This window comes from Rhinatrema bivittatum, chromosome 8 (assembly GCF_901001135.1).
Source record: "Rhinatrema bivittatum chromosome 8, aRhiBiv1.1, whole genome shotgun sequence".
Classification (NCBI taxonomy): domain Eukaryota; kingdom Metazoa; phylum Chordata; class Amphibia; order Gymnophiona; family Rhinatrematidae; genus Rhinatrema; species Rhinatrema bivittatum.
This window is the reverse complement of record NC_042622.1, coordinates 69,964,680-69,980,744: the sequence shown is the minus strand read 5'-3', so window position 1 is coordinate 69,980,744 and position 16,065 is coordinate 69,964,680. Positions and strand designations below refer to the sequence as shown.

General features: G+C 45.7%; 1 protein-coding gene across 3 annotated transcripts in view; it reads right to left on the bottom strand.

The window, feature by feature from the left end:
* RBL1 (RB transcriptional corepressor like 1) overlaps nt 1-16,065 on the bottom strand; it is a 365,834-nt gene that overhangs the window by 311,330 nt on the left and 38,439 nt on the right. For all 3 annotated transcript variants that reach the window (XM_029611864.1, XM_029611866.1, XM_029611865.1), the window contains 2 exons: nt 13,114-13,314; nt 9,057-9,121 (listed from right to left, as the gene is read on the bottom strand). In XM_029611864.1, the coding sequence (XP_029467724.1) occupies nt 9,057-9,121; nt 13,114-13,314 (266 nt within the window). The remainder of the gene's footprint in view (nt 1-9,056; nt 9,122-13,113; nt 13,315-16,065) is intronic.

Genomic DNA, 16,065 nt, shown 5'->3' with positions numbered 1-16,065 from the left:
AGAAGCGCACAGCATCACGTAACATCATCCACTACTTAGACGACTTCCTATTTGTCGGACCCAGGGAATCAAATGCATGCGACAGCCAATTATTGGAATTCAAAAAAATGACTACCGAATTCGGAGTACCACTAGCACACGGCAAGACAGAAGGCCCCACAACGGTGATTTCCTTCCTCGGGATCGAAATCGACTCTAACTTAATGATTGCCAAGCTTCCAGAGGAAAAGGTGGAGAAACTCCGATTAATAATTCAACAAGTACATACAGCAAAGAAGATAACTCTTCGGGTGGCCCAGTCCATACTGGGAACCCTAAACTTCGCATGCAGAATCATCCCGATGGGAAGAGTGTTCATGAGGAGGCTTGCCGCAGCGACCGTAGGAATACAGCGGCCGCATCACTTCCTCCGGTTATCAAGCTCCATAAGGGCAGACTTCAGGATATGGAACTCATTCCTAACCAACTTCAACGGAATATCGGTATTGCAAGGCCCTCCCCTGTCCAATGTCGATTTACACATTCATACGGACGCATCAGGAGGATGGGGTTTCGGCACCATATGCGACAACTCGTGGTGCGCAGAGAAGTGGCCGGAAGATTGGATAGCGAGTGGCCTCACGAAGAACATCACTTTTCTCGAACTCTTTCCAATCTGGGTGACGCTAGTGCTCTGGTGCGAAAGGATCAGAAATAAACACATAATATTCTGGACCGATAACAAAGCAGTCGTCCAGGTATTAAACGCACAATCGGCCAAGTGCCCGGCCGTAGTCACCTTATTAAGGGAAATTGTACTAGAAGCGTTGCAGAATAACATTACATTACGCGCTAAGCATGTGCCAGGTATAAACAACGGCGCAGCGGATTCCCTGTCACGTGATAAGTTGCATTTATTTCACAAGCAGGGTACCGACAGCAGACAAAGTGGGGACAGAGATGCCGACACGCTTATGGAACATTGGTCGCCAAGTACCCAAGAGTTAATTCGCAGATCACTGGCAACATCCACGTGGAACGCGTATCGCCGGGGATACGAAATCATGGCCAAGTTCTTGAAGGTGAATGGATGGCAATCTGGACCCGTCAGCGGAGACTTAATGGTTAACTTCATTGCGGCGTCCAGGGAGGTAGGCATCACGCGAAATGCGGTAGCAAAAAGCATGGCGGGTTTCGCATTCTTCTCCAAAGCGCGCGGGTGGGGCGATCCCACTAAGTCATTTCTCATCAAAAAGTTAATGTCAGGATGGGCCAGGCAAGAGGTCCCAACCAAGGATCACAGGCACCCCATTACACACAACATGTTGAGGACATTATTGAAACGGCTACCGGTCGCCTGCTCCTCTCCGTTCGAGGTAGCGCTGTTCCGCCTAGCCTTCTCACTGGCTTTCTTTGGAGCATTCCGAATCAGCGAGTTGGTAGCTAACAACAAGAAAGACAACGGAGAGAGCGGTATAAGGCGAGATAGCGTGCAATACACTCCAGAAAAAATAATAATCACCATACCAAGATCAAAAACTGACCAGGAAGGGCGAGGAACATCGCTGTCACTTTCCGCAGTACCAAAGTGCACAACCTGCCCATTACGCAATTTTGAAAACTATATGAGGATACGGCCGAAAGGCGGAACGCACCTGATGATACATGAGGATGGTTCCCCACTCACCAGGTTTCCAATTCACCGCGGTATAAGAGCAGCAGTCGAGGAGATGAAATTGGACCCAAAAAAGTTCACCTCTCATTCCTTCAGGATCGGCGCCGCTACAAGCGCGGCGCAAGCAGGGTTACAAACCGAAGCCATCAAAAAAAATAGGCCGGTGGAAATCCAGCGCTGTCAATTATACGTCCGCCTTTGACAAGGTGGGACGGAAACAAGTCGTAATATTGCCTCATTAACATGTATTGTCGATTGTTTCTTGCAGAAGAGCAGCAAGGAACAAATACGGCATGGATTATCGGGCATTCATACGTCCGATGGGCGGCAAAACGAGCTCGCAATCGGCCTTACGGAATACACTTGGGCATGGCATTAAGGAATTGGCGTATCGAATGGATAGGGTCGCCAGGCATGCATTGGGAGCAACTGCTGCCGCTCATACAGCACCGGAAGCGAGTGCGGGCGCCGCCCGACATTATCATCGTACATCTGGGAGGCAACGATTTAAGTACAGTAACTGGTATACAATTGATTCGATGGGTCAAATATGACATAGCAAAAATAATGGAATTATACCCAAGGGCGGTGGGTGGTATGCTGGTCAGACATCATTCCCAGGCCAAAATTCAAGAATTCCAAATTATGGGGCCGCGGGAGAAAAAAAGGTGAACAGGCAAATCGGGCGTGGATACAAAAAGTTGGGGGAAAACAGATAAAGCATACGTGGGCAGATGAGATGTCCCCGGGGTTGTTCCGGACGGATAAGGTACACTTATCCGACATCGGATACGACATATTCAATGTCACCTTACAAGACGCAATAGAGGAGCTAGCAAAGTAAAACGGCCACAGCTTAATATTTTATGGGGGACACGAGGCAAGGGTTCCCTACCTCGTGTTTTGGCGGGTACCCGGGCCGGTTTGGGCAAGAATCGGAAAAGGGTGCTGGTGTTCACCACGTAAGGGCACGTATACGGTGGCGCCAGAAGGCGTAAAATGATGGCCCCCTTGCTAGGAGCACGGCGGGGGGCGGACTGAGACAGGCTGCCTTGCTAGGTTAGGAGGCGCGGCAGCGAGATTTACAAGCCACCGGCCCGGGCTAACCAGGAGAGTTATTTTGTATGTTTAAAATAAAGCTGTGGCCATTTATCTACCAAAGAATGCGTCAGACTGAGTTAATAATGGGAGGACCGCGGGGGTAACGAGAAATTCTGAGGTTGAGCGGTAAATGCCGGGACGAGGGTAGAAGGAGCCAGTGGGCGTTGCAACGTTAATAGGCGGGCCCGGCGCGGATGCCCGGAGCCCGCCCTTAACGGCAGCACCGCTGGGCGGATCGGGACGCAGTCCCGGAAAATTAAGGGGGAGCCAGGGCGCCCACACAGCCCAGGGCAGGGAACCAGCACGCCCCCATCCAGCCCCCACTTACCTTGCTGCACACACACGGGGCGCCGCACAGGAGCACGGCCTGGAGGCCGAAGGTGAGACGTCAACAGGAGCGACGGCGGCGCACCCATGACGTCAGTCCCACTTTAAAGGGACACGACGCCGGACTCGCGGCCCTTTTCGATCGCTCACCCGACCAAGACCCACCCACCCACCCTAGAGTGGTACAGGCAAGGTACAAGCAATAGTCACTCAAAAAAAAAAATGGCATATCAGTCAGAGTACATTGTTAGTTAGAGTGTTGAATTGTTGTTCAATAATAACATGTTTGTCACAGCTTTGGGCGAGGCGGGGTACCCGGGCCGGTGGGCAAGAATCGGAAAAGGGTGCTGGTGTCACCACGTAAGGGCACGTATACGGTGGCGCCAGAAGGCGTAAAATGATGGCCCCCTTGCTAGGAGCACGGCGGGGGGCGGACTGAGACAGGCTGCCTTGCTAGGTTACGGAGGCGGGCAGCGAGATTTACAAGCCACCGGCCCGGGCTAACCAGGAGAGTTATTTTGTATGTTTAAAATAAAGCTGTGGCCATTTATCTACCAAAGAATGCGTCAGACTGAGTTAATAATGGGAGGACCGCGGGGTGTAACGAGAAATTCTGAGGTTGAGCGGTAAATGCCGGGACGAGGGTAGAAGGAGGCCAGTGGGCGTTTGCAACGTTAAGTACTAACCCCCCTAGTGGAGTGAATATATCCCAAATGTTGGAATTGAAGTATAGTGTCCATCTTATCTTTATTACGCTGCTTTTTCAGATACGACCCTTGGGCTTTTAAGTTATCCCGGATAACTGCTTTGAGACAATCCCATAATAGCATTGGAGATACCCCTTCCCTGTCATTTAGTTGTAAGTATTCTTTAAGGTCAGCCTGAAGCTGTGTGCAAAAATCAATATCTTCTAATAAGCTATCATTGAGCTTCCAGAATTATTGACCCTTATCATAGGAGGATATATCTAATTGCAAAGTAATCGGACCATGGTCTGACCAGGTAATTGGGTCAATAGTAGGGTGCTTTATCTGATTAACACAACTCTTGGCTTCAAGGAAGAACTCTATCCTAGAGTAGGACTGGTGAGCTCTAGAATAGAAAGTAAATGTCTAGATTTGGGGTTTGCGCCACACTCTCCAAGCGTCCCTGTCTATAAGAATTTTTTTAAAAAGCACACGCTCCTTCCCTGCGGCTTGCGCATGTCCCTGGGAGTTATCTAAACTTGGATTAACTGTAAGGTTAAGTCTCCTCCGAGGATCAGATGGCGATCTGCACATTGGTCAATAAGCTGGATATTTCTCGAGAAATGTACCCTGGGTGGTGTTTGGTGCATAAATATTTAGAAGAGTGTATTTCTCTCCTCCTATAGCAATGATGAGAAGTAGATATCGACCCTCTGGGTCTGGATAGCAAGCTACCTCCTCAAACATTAAGTCTTTATGTATCAGGATTCCCACTCCCAGATATTTATGAGCCATAGGTCTTGCTGCCCAGAATTGAGCGTGGTATGAATTATGCTTAAGTAACCGTTCATACCTCCTTTTAAGGTGTGTTTCTTGGATAAAAGCTATGGTGGTTTGATGTCTGGACAGCTCAGAATAGAAACAATGACGTTTAAAAGGGGAGTTCAATCCCTTAACATTAAGGGAAAGGAAGTTCAGTGTTGTCATGAGTAAGCATAATAAGAACCCGTGCACTACAAAGTATCATCATTGCTATAGCCATGATATATAGACCTTAGTAGTCATCCCTATCCATCTCTCCCCTGATGTTTGTGGTCCTTTACTTTGCCTTCTAGAAGTTGCTGGCATATTCCAGAAAAGACTTCCTCCCCCATGTTGTGTCTATTTGTGTCTTCTTAACCCCTGAATCCCCCCCATGCTTTCCCTTACCCCCTCACAGCATGAACCCGTCAGGAGACACTGCTGTCTTTTTATAGGAGGAATTATTCATCTCAGCAGGAGCACATCCTACCAAACAGCAATTTAAATTGAAACTGTGTAAGGATATATATCATGTAATCTCCTTATTGAATGAGTTAACCGATAAAGTCTCAATTTAACCAACCTGAAGGTATAATGCAACCTAAAAAACCAGAACCCTGTTTACCAGAAATCAGCAATAAAGTTATCTACAACCTGATAGTATTAAGCTTTCCAGATACTTATCAAAACAGTCCCACATCCTCTTTGGTAGCAGAGAAGATGAGTCTTTGCCAAAGTTCTCAGACATGGTCCCGTCCAGTGTGACTATTATCAGGATTGCGTCGTAACCTTTTGTCTCCTCTAGTCACCCTTTGCCAGCGAGGAGGATCTTCTCTTCAGCTGTTGGGTTTTACTGTCATCTGCACCTCTTCAAAACCGGGGTAACCTGCATCCTTTAGTACTTGAGAGGCTTCTAGTAGTGTTTTGATGCGATGATGTTCTCCCTTCAGGGAGAAGCTCATCCCGAAGGGGAAAAGCCAGCGAAAGTGGATATCGTCTTTGCGAAGTGCATCAGTAACCGTTTTCAACTCCTGCCTTTTCTTTATGGTGACAGGGGAGAGGTCTGCGAATATCTTTATGTCGAACCCCTTGCCATTTCAAGTGCTTGTTTTCTGGCTATCGCTGCAATTTTATCTTTTAGTGCAAACTCATGATAGCAGGCGATATCTTTTAGCTTATTGTATAATCTCGGCCCTAAAACCCGGTGTGCACAATCTATTTTTACTGCCCAGATTTGGTCTGATGTTGGTGGGTCTGGGCCATCTGTTAGCAACATGGCGCTGATCTGAGCCACTACCGCCATATAGTCCTGATATTCAGGCGTCTTGGGTACGCCTCGAAATCGTAAATTGTGCCGACGGGAGTGGTTCTCCAAATCCTTAACCTTTTCGTTGAGTCGCTCAACCTCTGTTTGTAATGAAGCGTGACTTTTCGGATCATTTTGATGTCCTCACTATTAGTTTCAGCTCTCGTTTCAATTTCGTATATGTGTCGGCCATTTTCTGCAATGTCGCCCCTTGAGCTCTTCAATCGAGCTCATAATCTCCTGTGAATTATTGAATATTTCTTTTTTTAAGATCTGCGAACCAGACGTTTATCTCCGATCGTGTCGGGAGATCAGTTGTCTTTGGAGAGTGGGCCCCCCTTCAGTATCGGCCGTGTCATTGTGTCCGTGTCATGCTCCACCTTTTCAGTGTTAGGAGGTTCTACTTCTGTGCCCAGTTTTTGGTATGAAAACTTCCAAAAGTCTATAGATTTCCGTCTTGTTGCCATCAGATGTTTTTACTGTTCATAAATAAAACTCTGGTAGAAAGATTTGATCTCGGATGGTTATGATATTCGGAGATTATTATTGCTGCCATCCGCTGAGGTGATGTCACTTCCTCCATCCCCTTTGAATTAGTTTTAAAAGATGCTCTATCTCCTTTTTTAAAGGTTAGTGCGAGCAGCCTGGTTCCACCCTGGTTAAGGTGGAGCCATTCCTTCGGAAAAGACTCCCCTTCCCCAAAAGGTTTCCCAGTTCCTTACAAAACTGAATCCCTCTTCCTTGCACAATCATGTCATCCACGCACTGAGACTCTGGAGCTCTGCCTGCCTCTGAGGACCTGCTCATGGAACAAGGAACATTTCAGAAAATGCTACCCTGGAGGTTCTGGATTTCAGCTTTCTACCTAAGAGCCTAAATTTGGCTTCCAGAACCTCCCTCCCACATTTTCCTATGTCATTGGTACCCACATGTACCACAACAGCCGGCTCCTCCCCAGCACTGTCGAAAATCCTTTCTAGGTGATGTTTGAGGTTTGCCACCTTCGCACCAGGTAGGCATGTTACCAGGCAATCCTCATGCCCACCAGCCACCTAGCTGTCTATATTCCTAATAACTGAATCACCAACCATGACGGCTGACCTAACCCTTCCCTCCTGGGCAGTAGCCCTGGGAGATACATCCTCGTGTAAGAGGATAATGCACCACCTGGAGAGCAGGTCCTTGCTATAGGATCATTGCCTCCTGCTGCACCAGGTTGATGCTCTCCAATCATGAGACCTTCCTCCTCCAAGGCAGCAGCAGGGCTGCCAGCCTGGAGTTGGGACTTGGCTACTAGGTCCCTGAAGGTCTCATCTATATACCTCTCTGTCTGCCTCGGCTTCTCCATGTCTGCCACTCTAGCTTCTAGAGATCGGACTCATTCTCTGAGAAACAGGAGCTCTTTGCATCGGTTGCACACGCACAATTTCTCACTGGCGGGTAAAAAATCATACATGTGACACTCGATGCAAAAGACTGGGAGGCCCACCCCTTGCTGCTGGACTGCTGCCTTCATCTTAAATTTGTTCAGTTATTAGTTACGTTTTAGGTTGCTATGGGAGTAGGAATGCGTACATTTAGTTTATTCCCTATATATCTGGTAGTGGCCTACAAGGGAACAATTAAACTCTTGATAAGGTATGACGAATTTCTGAATTTAAGTAAAAGACTGATTCTTATTTTCTTTTTTTTTTGTGAAAGTGTCACCTGCCTTTAAATTAAAGGATGAGCTATGGGTTGGGAAATTCAAACACACAAACTTCTGGTTTTTTGCCTGCCTTTCAGACTACCTATTTAGGAGTAGCCTAGTGGAGACCAGGGTTCGAGTCCTGTTGTTGCTCCTTGTGACCTTGGGCAAAGTCACTTTACCCTCTATTGCCTCAGGTACAAACTTAGACTGTAAGCCCTCTGGGATAGGGAAATATCTACAGTACCTGAATGTAATCCACTTTGAAGCGCTGAAAAAAATGTGAAAAGTGGAATACAAATCTAAATATATAAATAAATAAAAACACACAAACTTCTGTTTATTGCCTATGTTTCTATCTATTTAATACAAAAACATACAAACTTCTGTTTTTGGCCTGCCTTTCTGATAGCTATTCAATACAGACACACAAACACACTAAATAAACCACCCCGATAGTTTACTTCTCCCCAATACTTTTAAGTTTAAAATTTCCCCAAGCAGTACTTACCGATTATTTTCAGCTACCAGCAAATTGATCCTCTCCTCTCAGTGCTCCCACTGAGCCACAAAATATTGGAATGTATTGATTTATTTAGGTTAAAATGATAGCCATTCGAACTAATATATTAGGGTCACTATGGTGCTAAATAGTTTTCATTCAATTCATTCTAAAGTAATAGAAAGGACTTTTTACATGGGTAAGCATGTGTTTACCTGCGTAAAAATGCAGTTGTAAACTGTTCCCCTTTCATAAGAGATAAAAGTATGCTCTCTGAACAGGTGCACATACTTTTACCCATGTGATAAAAGGAGCAGGGTTTAGATTAGAGGAAGGGAAAGTACACATGGGGATTTCATTTGTATTAGGATTGTTTAGGAGTGGGTATACCTTTTTATCATAAGGAATTTATGTTTTAGAATCTGACAAAATAAATTGAGGTTTTGTTGTAACTTCCTTTGAGGCTTTATGGTGAGAAGCTGGTAATCAAATGTAAAAATAAATAAAATTTTGAAATTCCCACACATACTTTCACATGTGTACCTTGCACTTAAAGCAGAGTGCAAAGTAAATGCGATACAAATTACCCACATTTATTTATTTTATTTAAAATCTTTTCTATACCGTCGTTAAGCTAGTTGCCGTCCACAACGGCCCCTACTGGCCTGAATTTTTCAAAATGAAACTCTATAGGGAGTTTCCCTATTAAACTTACCTTGCAGGCAAACCCCAGGAGCTTTTTAAAAATTACCCACATAATGGACATATATAATACATGACCACTTTCAAAATCAGTATTACTCGCATACTTAACTTGCAGCGATTCACTGCCAGTTACAAACATCTAGTTTGGTCTTTCAGAGTAAAAACAATTTTAGGGTATTTTTTCAAAAAGGTTTATCTTTAGGGTATATATAATATTTGAAATTACTGTTTACAAAATATCTCATTTTAGTCATGTTTCTACACAACAGTATGCACCAACTACGTACCCTTGGTATAAACAAAAAGGGTCCAGAAGAAATTAAAGAGATCTTTTGCACTGCATGGCATCCGCCTAAAAAATAAAAAATAAAAAAAATTATATATATGTATACACACACACACACACACATATCTACTAGATAAGGGAGCCCTGACCAACGTGCCGCAAATGCGCAGTAGAGAGCAGCTCTACTGCGCATGCGCGGGCGAGCACGTCGGCCAGAGTTTGCCTATTTACAAAAATGGCACTGGGAGGACCCGTAGCGGCGGCGAGGACCAGGACCTGTAGCGGGCGCGGTGGCGCGCGCCATCCGAAAGGGTTGTGAATGAGCTGGGAGAGGAGGGGAGTGACTGAGGGGAGGGGGAGGAGGAAGGAGAGAGTGAGGTGAGAAGGAGTGGGAGGGAGAATAGAAGTGAGAGGGAGAATGAGGGGGTAGGTGGAAGGGAGAATGAGGGGAAGGGGAAAGGGAGAATGAGGGGGAGGTGGAAGAGAGAATGAGAGGGAGGGGAAGGTGGAAGGGAGAATGAGGTGGAGGTGGAGGTGGAAGGGAGAGGAGGGGGATGGAGAATGAGGTGGAAGGGAGAATGAGGGGGAATGGAAATGGACTGAAAAATTTTTTTTTTAATGTAGCCCGTTCTTACGGGCTTAATGGCTAGCATATATATAAATTATGAGTAGGTGAGATCCTCTGGAGGAGATGAATGGTCTGAAGGCTCATCTAGAGGATCAGAGGAAATCCCCATTAAACTGTCCGGGGAATGGTCTCGTGAAGAGTAATCCTGTGGAGAACCATGGTCACTAACTTGTGGAGAGTGTGGACTGTAGGAGAATGATCCCCTGGAGCTAGAGATGGTTGTTTCTCAGGAGAAGAAAAACTGGATGGTGGATCTGCATCTCCACTTGGTCCAGGAATATGTGGAGAGGAGAAATATGCGGATGTACACTTGAAAATAGATCTTTAATGATAGAGGAGATCTGGTCTATGGCCTTTTGAGATCGAATGGCCTGTGCGTCAGATTTTCCATGGTGTCGTTCTCTCTGAGAAAAATGGGAGCGTCTTCCCTGAGGGTGAAGTTTCACAGCTAGAATATTGGTAATGGTTGCGGATTCCAAGATCCCCGTTCTCGGTCAAGAGGTATAGCTTTTGATAAGAGATCCTCCTGAAGAATAGAGTGATGTTGGTGTGAACAGGATGACATTTCAGAATATACAGATTGGGTCTCTGGTGATGATGCTGATTTAGAGCTAATCTGTATAGAAGGAGGTGATACCCAGGGAGGCTGAAAGGATCTCCTGGAAGGGATCAGATGAGAGGATTGGAGATTTGTGTTATTAGACTCTCTCAGGAGTTTGCTTTTTTGAGTTCCATGATGTTTTGTAGAGACTGTAACAGATTTAGAATGACAAGTCTGCGTCGATACACAGAACTTAGATGGTTTTGGCGCAGGAGCTTCATATGTCTGTGCTTTGAAGGTTACGTCAATGCATCGTGCGTCGATGGACATGTCGGTGCGCCGACCGACATGACGGTGCATCATGCGCCAATGGGTGTGTCGATGCGTCGTGTGCATGCGTCGTGCACTAATGAACGCTTTGGTGCATCGTGCATATCGGCTCACTTCCTTTCATCTGCTTCTCTCGGTGATTCCGACACATCATGATCTTTAAAGTAGCGACTGTGCTCCAACGACGCATTCAACGGCTCTTTTTCAGGTCTAGGTTTTTTTAGGTGCTGAGGCAACCTCTACTCCCGGTGGAGTTGGGTGTTTCTTACCCCTCGGTTCTTCCGATGAAGCTCTTCTGGATACCTCACAAGCCTTCGATTTGGGTCCTGGGGAGGAATGTATTGAGTGCCTCGGAGAAGGCACATAACTTCTCGACGAGGAAGCACCTTCTTGGTCCTGGAGGCTAGCGATTTTCACCGCTCTTTATCTCCTTGCCCTAGGAGACATCCAGCAACAGTCCTTATATTTTGCCTGGTCATGGTCTGGACCTAGGCAAATATAACAGTAATTATGGTCGTCAGTGACTGACAATATTTGCCCGCACTAACAGTATTTAAACCCCGTTTTTTTTACATTATAGCACTGAAAAGTGCTGTTTGGGGAATAATTGCGAACTCGATTAAGAAACATTAGAAAGAAAGAAATAGTGAAGAGACACGGAGAGATTGAGAGACATCAGTGCCTGAGCACAGAAAAAAAACTAACTGAAGAGACTGGGCGCGCACTTCGCACAGGAAGCATCACACAGGTGCAGCAGATCAAAACTTTAGCTTAAAGACACAGATGTCCGCCAGGGCGTTGCCATGATGACATCACCCAAACAGCATGGCTAATTCAGCCTGCTTATCGACGGAAAACAGCTGCAACTCTAGACAATAACACATGTTCTTTTGTTTCAGTGGAATAAAAAAGACTGAGGAGGCTCATGCGGCAGCGGCTACATGGAACACCCTCGCAGGCTCAGAAAGACTTCTAAGTTTTCTGTACACTAGAAAGAGTATGTTCCATGTCGGCACCATATGTTGACATCATCTCACTTATATGGCTGGATTTGTCCCACTTGTGCATGGAGAACGATTGCATTACATCTTTTGAGTTTTAAATCTCTGTGCTTACACTATTTTGTAAGACATGACTTGTCTAAGGTGGATATAACTGGAGCCCTGATGTAATAAGATGTGCATACATTTTCATGTGTACAATTTTATTCCTAATTTAACAAGGGGGTGTGCTTACCCATTAGCATGCATCCATGCAAATTCCGTTGTTAATGAAGGTATTATATAATACTCCACAATGCAGGACATTAAAGCCCTGAAGGCTTAAAGCAAGCTTTTAAGACTGAAAATTAAACTCCTAGAATAAAAATTAAATCACATTTCTGGGGCTAGTATTAGTCTATAGTGTTGTGCCCCCATGTAGTCCTGGAGTTCCTGGTGCACAGGTCTTAGATTCAGGTCGCTTGGGTCCACAATGGACCAGCGCAATTAGGAACATCAGGTCTGGGACTATGCTGGCACAAAACCATAGACAAACATGAGCCCCAGAATTGTGAGTTAACTTTTATTCCATCTCTGACCCAAAAGTTAAAAGTTCTAAAAAATAAGCTACGCATTGAGGTACCCGTTTGGCCCCCAAAGCCAAAGGCCTTGGTATTTCCTAGACCCCCAGCAAGAGGGACTCTGCCCTGAGACCCTTGAGTCAAAGATACAGAGTTCTTGTATGTGCAACTGTGTATAGTTATGTAAGTTCTTTTGGGAAGGCACCTACAGTAGAACTGTCACTATTTTACATTACTCGCTGTATATGTAACTGTAACGCTGTTGCCTCAGGCCTCTCCAGATTCATTGCATTTTGGTGCATAAAGCCTATTATTCCTCTTTCTTGTTGCTGTCATGCAGCTCTTGTCCAGCCAACATTTCTGCTCCCAGATGTTTTATGCACTGAGAAAAATCCAAAGAGGCATAAGACAATAGCAATAGACAGTTGTACATATAATATGAGCTGCATAATGGTACCAATTGTACTACTTTAAAGTGCCTTCTCCCAAGAGCTTACATAGCAACAATTGCACATACAACACATGGTGACAATTATGCTAAGTGCCTGCCTGAAAGATAAATACTTTTAACCTTATGCCTGTCTAACCTGCTTTTTCAGTTGTTTTATAATTATAAATTATGGTTTAGGCTCCTAAATTATGTTCTGTACACATCAACTATGATTTATGCTCCTAAATCATGGTTCATATGTGCTATTTAAGTTTTTTGTGCACTTTAAATCCCAATGTATTTGCATACTATTAGCTATCTGTATGTGGCATAAACTTTTTTTTTTCTTTTAGTGAGTGTAAAGAAAATATGCACTGAAATTCATGTCCTAATATTACATTTACCAAGTCAATACTGGGATAATTGAAATCTCTCATTACTACCCTGCTGCCATATTTATTAGTCTAGAAGAGCTTGGATTAAAACCCCTAAGTTTGTGCATCATGGCATGTTTTTTCCTTAAACAAATATAGTAGATCATTTGTTAATTAAAGTCAAAACACTTCACCTCTGTTTCCTGCTTCTTTGCAACTTAGGTGGGTCTTCATATGGATTTTGAAATATATCCAGAAATATTGGTTCAAACTTCTTGAAAATGACAGTAGATACTTCAAAATTCCTCTCCAGGCTTTCTACCCGCTCTCGGAACTCCTGGGATAAGTTGGACATATCCATCCACTTTTTCATTTTATTAAAAAACTGAATTAAACTTTAAAAAAAAAGAAAAGAAAAGAAAATCACATTGAAGTACTGTTCATTACCTGTTATTGAGATAGCGATTTCTGATAACACCACTTTTTTTTTTTTTTTTTTTTTTTAACTTGGGACAGACAATTTATAAATTTGATAAAATAAATAAAATACCTCCCTAAAACTAAAGGAAAATTAGGTCTTACCTTCGATAATTTTCGTTCCTGTAGTACCAAGGATCAGTCCAGACTGCTGGGTTATGCCTCCATTCCAGCAGATGGAGTCAGAGAGAAACTGAAAAGCACCTTCCACATAACCCAGGGTGCTACCTGCGATCCCTCAGTATCACTGAGATCAAAGCAGAATGAAAGAATGGCCCTTACTACCATTTCCATATATAAACTACAACCATTTCCATGTATTAACGATGTGTAAAAACACGCTGTAACAGAACAATGACTAGATCAAGTTAAAAACTGAACTGGAGAACCAGGTATAATTTGTACGAACGTACTGTAGAAAGCTCTGCAAAAAGCCCCTTACTGGCATCAAAAATCTGTGTAGAGAATAAAGAGTTGATTGGACTCTCCGGTATACGGGCAGGCATCTGGACTGATCCTTGGTACTACAGGAATGAAAATTATCGAAGGTAATACCTAATTTTTCTTTCCCTGTACGTACCAGGATCAGTCCAGACTGCTGGGATGTACCCAAGCTGCCCTAAACAGGGTGGGAACTGGAGAGTCCCGCGCAAAGCACACTACTGCCAAATGAATCTACCTTGGGATCCCAAACGTCCAACCGGTAGTGTTTAGCTAACGTGTGCAAGGATTTCCATGTAGCCGCCCGAAAAATCTCCTGTGGTGAGACACACTGGCTTTCCACCCATGTAGCCGCCTGAGATCGAAGAGAATGCTCCTTAAGACCGTCTGGCACAGGGCGACCGTTAAAAATGTATGCAGAGGCAATAGCATCCTTCAACCATTGGGCGATAGTAGTTTTAGAAGCCTTAGCCCCTCTCTTAGGACCGCTCCACAAAACGAAGAGATGGTCGGACAAACGAAACTGATTAGTGACCTCAGGGAGCGCAGACCTCCTCAGATCCCTATCCTCCACCGAGAAGGAAGGCAACTCAACCGATTGGTTGACATGAAAGGCCGACACTACCTTGGGCAGAAAGGAGGGAACTGTGCGAAGCGAAATACCGGAATCAGAAATACGCAAAAAAGGCTCACGACAGGACAAGGCTTGTAACTCGGAAACCCGCCTAGCTGAGCAGATAGCTACAAGGAAAACAGCTTTGAGCGTCAAGTCCTTAACCGTCGCTCGCTTCAAAGGCTCAAAAGGGGGCCCGCAAAGACAATGGAGCACTAGATTCAAACTCCAGGACGGACAGACCGCACGTACCGGCGGTTTCAAGTGTTTAGCCCCTTTCAAAAATCTGACCACATCCGGGTGCGCTGCGATGGAAATACCATTAACCTTACCACGAAAGTTGCCCAAGGCCGAAACCTGAACACTGAGCGAACTATAAGAAAGGCCCTTCTGAAGACCATCCTGTAAGAAGGACAGAATGTGAACAATAGAAGCCCTGCGCGGTGACAAGCTTGCCGCGCCACACCACGAATCAAAAGCTTTCCATACCCGAACGTAGGTAAGAGAAGTAGAAGTCTTGCGGGCACGCAGAAGAGTAGAAATAACTGCCTCCGAGTACCCCTTTTTTCTTAACCGCCGCCTTTCATAAGCCAGGCCGCTAGACAAAAATCGATCGGCCTGCTCTAAAAATACTGGACCCTGTCGAAGCAGGCGGTGCAGATGGCTGAAGCGTAGTGGGCCGTCCACCGCCAGGTTGACCAGATCTGTGAACCATGGTCTTCGAGGCCACTCGGGAGCCACTAGAATTACTGGTCCCGGGTAAGACTCTATGCGTTGCAGTATCTTTCCGACGAGTAGCCAGGGAGGAAACACATAAAGCAGGATGTGTGATGGCCAGGGTAGAACTAGAGCATCCACCTCTTCGGAACCGTGTTCTCTCCGGCGACTGAAGAAACGAGCGGCCTTTGCATTCAGACGAGTCGCCATCTGGTCCAGGCGGGGAACTCCCCAACGTCCCACGTCTCATCGCTTCCTCCGACAGCTCCCATTCCCCGGGATCCAATTGCTGTCGACTGAGGAAGTCCGCTTGAACGTTGTCGACCCCTGCTATGTGAGACGCTGCAATCCTGTGCAGGTGGCGTTCCGCCCAGAGCATCAGCTTGTCGGCCTCGTTGGACACGAGTCGACTTCGGGTGCCTCCTTGTCTGTTTATGTAGGCCACCGTGGTCGCATTGTCGGACAGAATCCGCACAGCTGTGCCGCGTAACATCAGTAAGAAGCGCTGCAGCGCCAGGCGAACTGCCCTGGTCTCCAATCTGTTGATAGACCACCTGGCTTGCAATGGCATCCAAAGACCTTGAGCCGACCTTGACCGGCATACCGCCCCCCAGCCGGAAGAGGCTGGCATCGGTCATAACAACTACCCACTGGGGACTCTAGAGATTCACTCCCTGTAGCAAGTGAACCGGATTGAGCCACCAGTCCAAACTGGATCTGGCAGGCTCGAGTAGCGGCAAAGGAATCTGGTACTCTTCCGACTTGGGATCCCAATGGGATAGCAGCGCTCTCTGTAAGGGCCTCAGATGTGCGAAGGCCCAAGGTACTAATTCCAGGGTGGATGCCATATATCCAAGAACCTGCAAATAATCCCATACCACCGGGGAGGGAAATGATA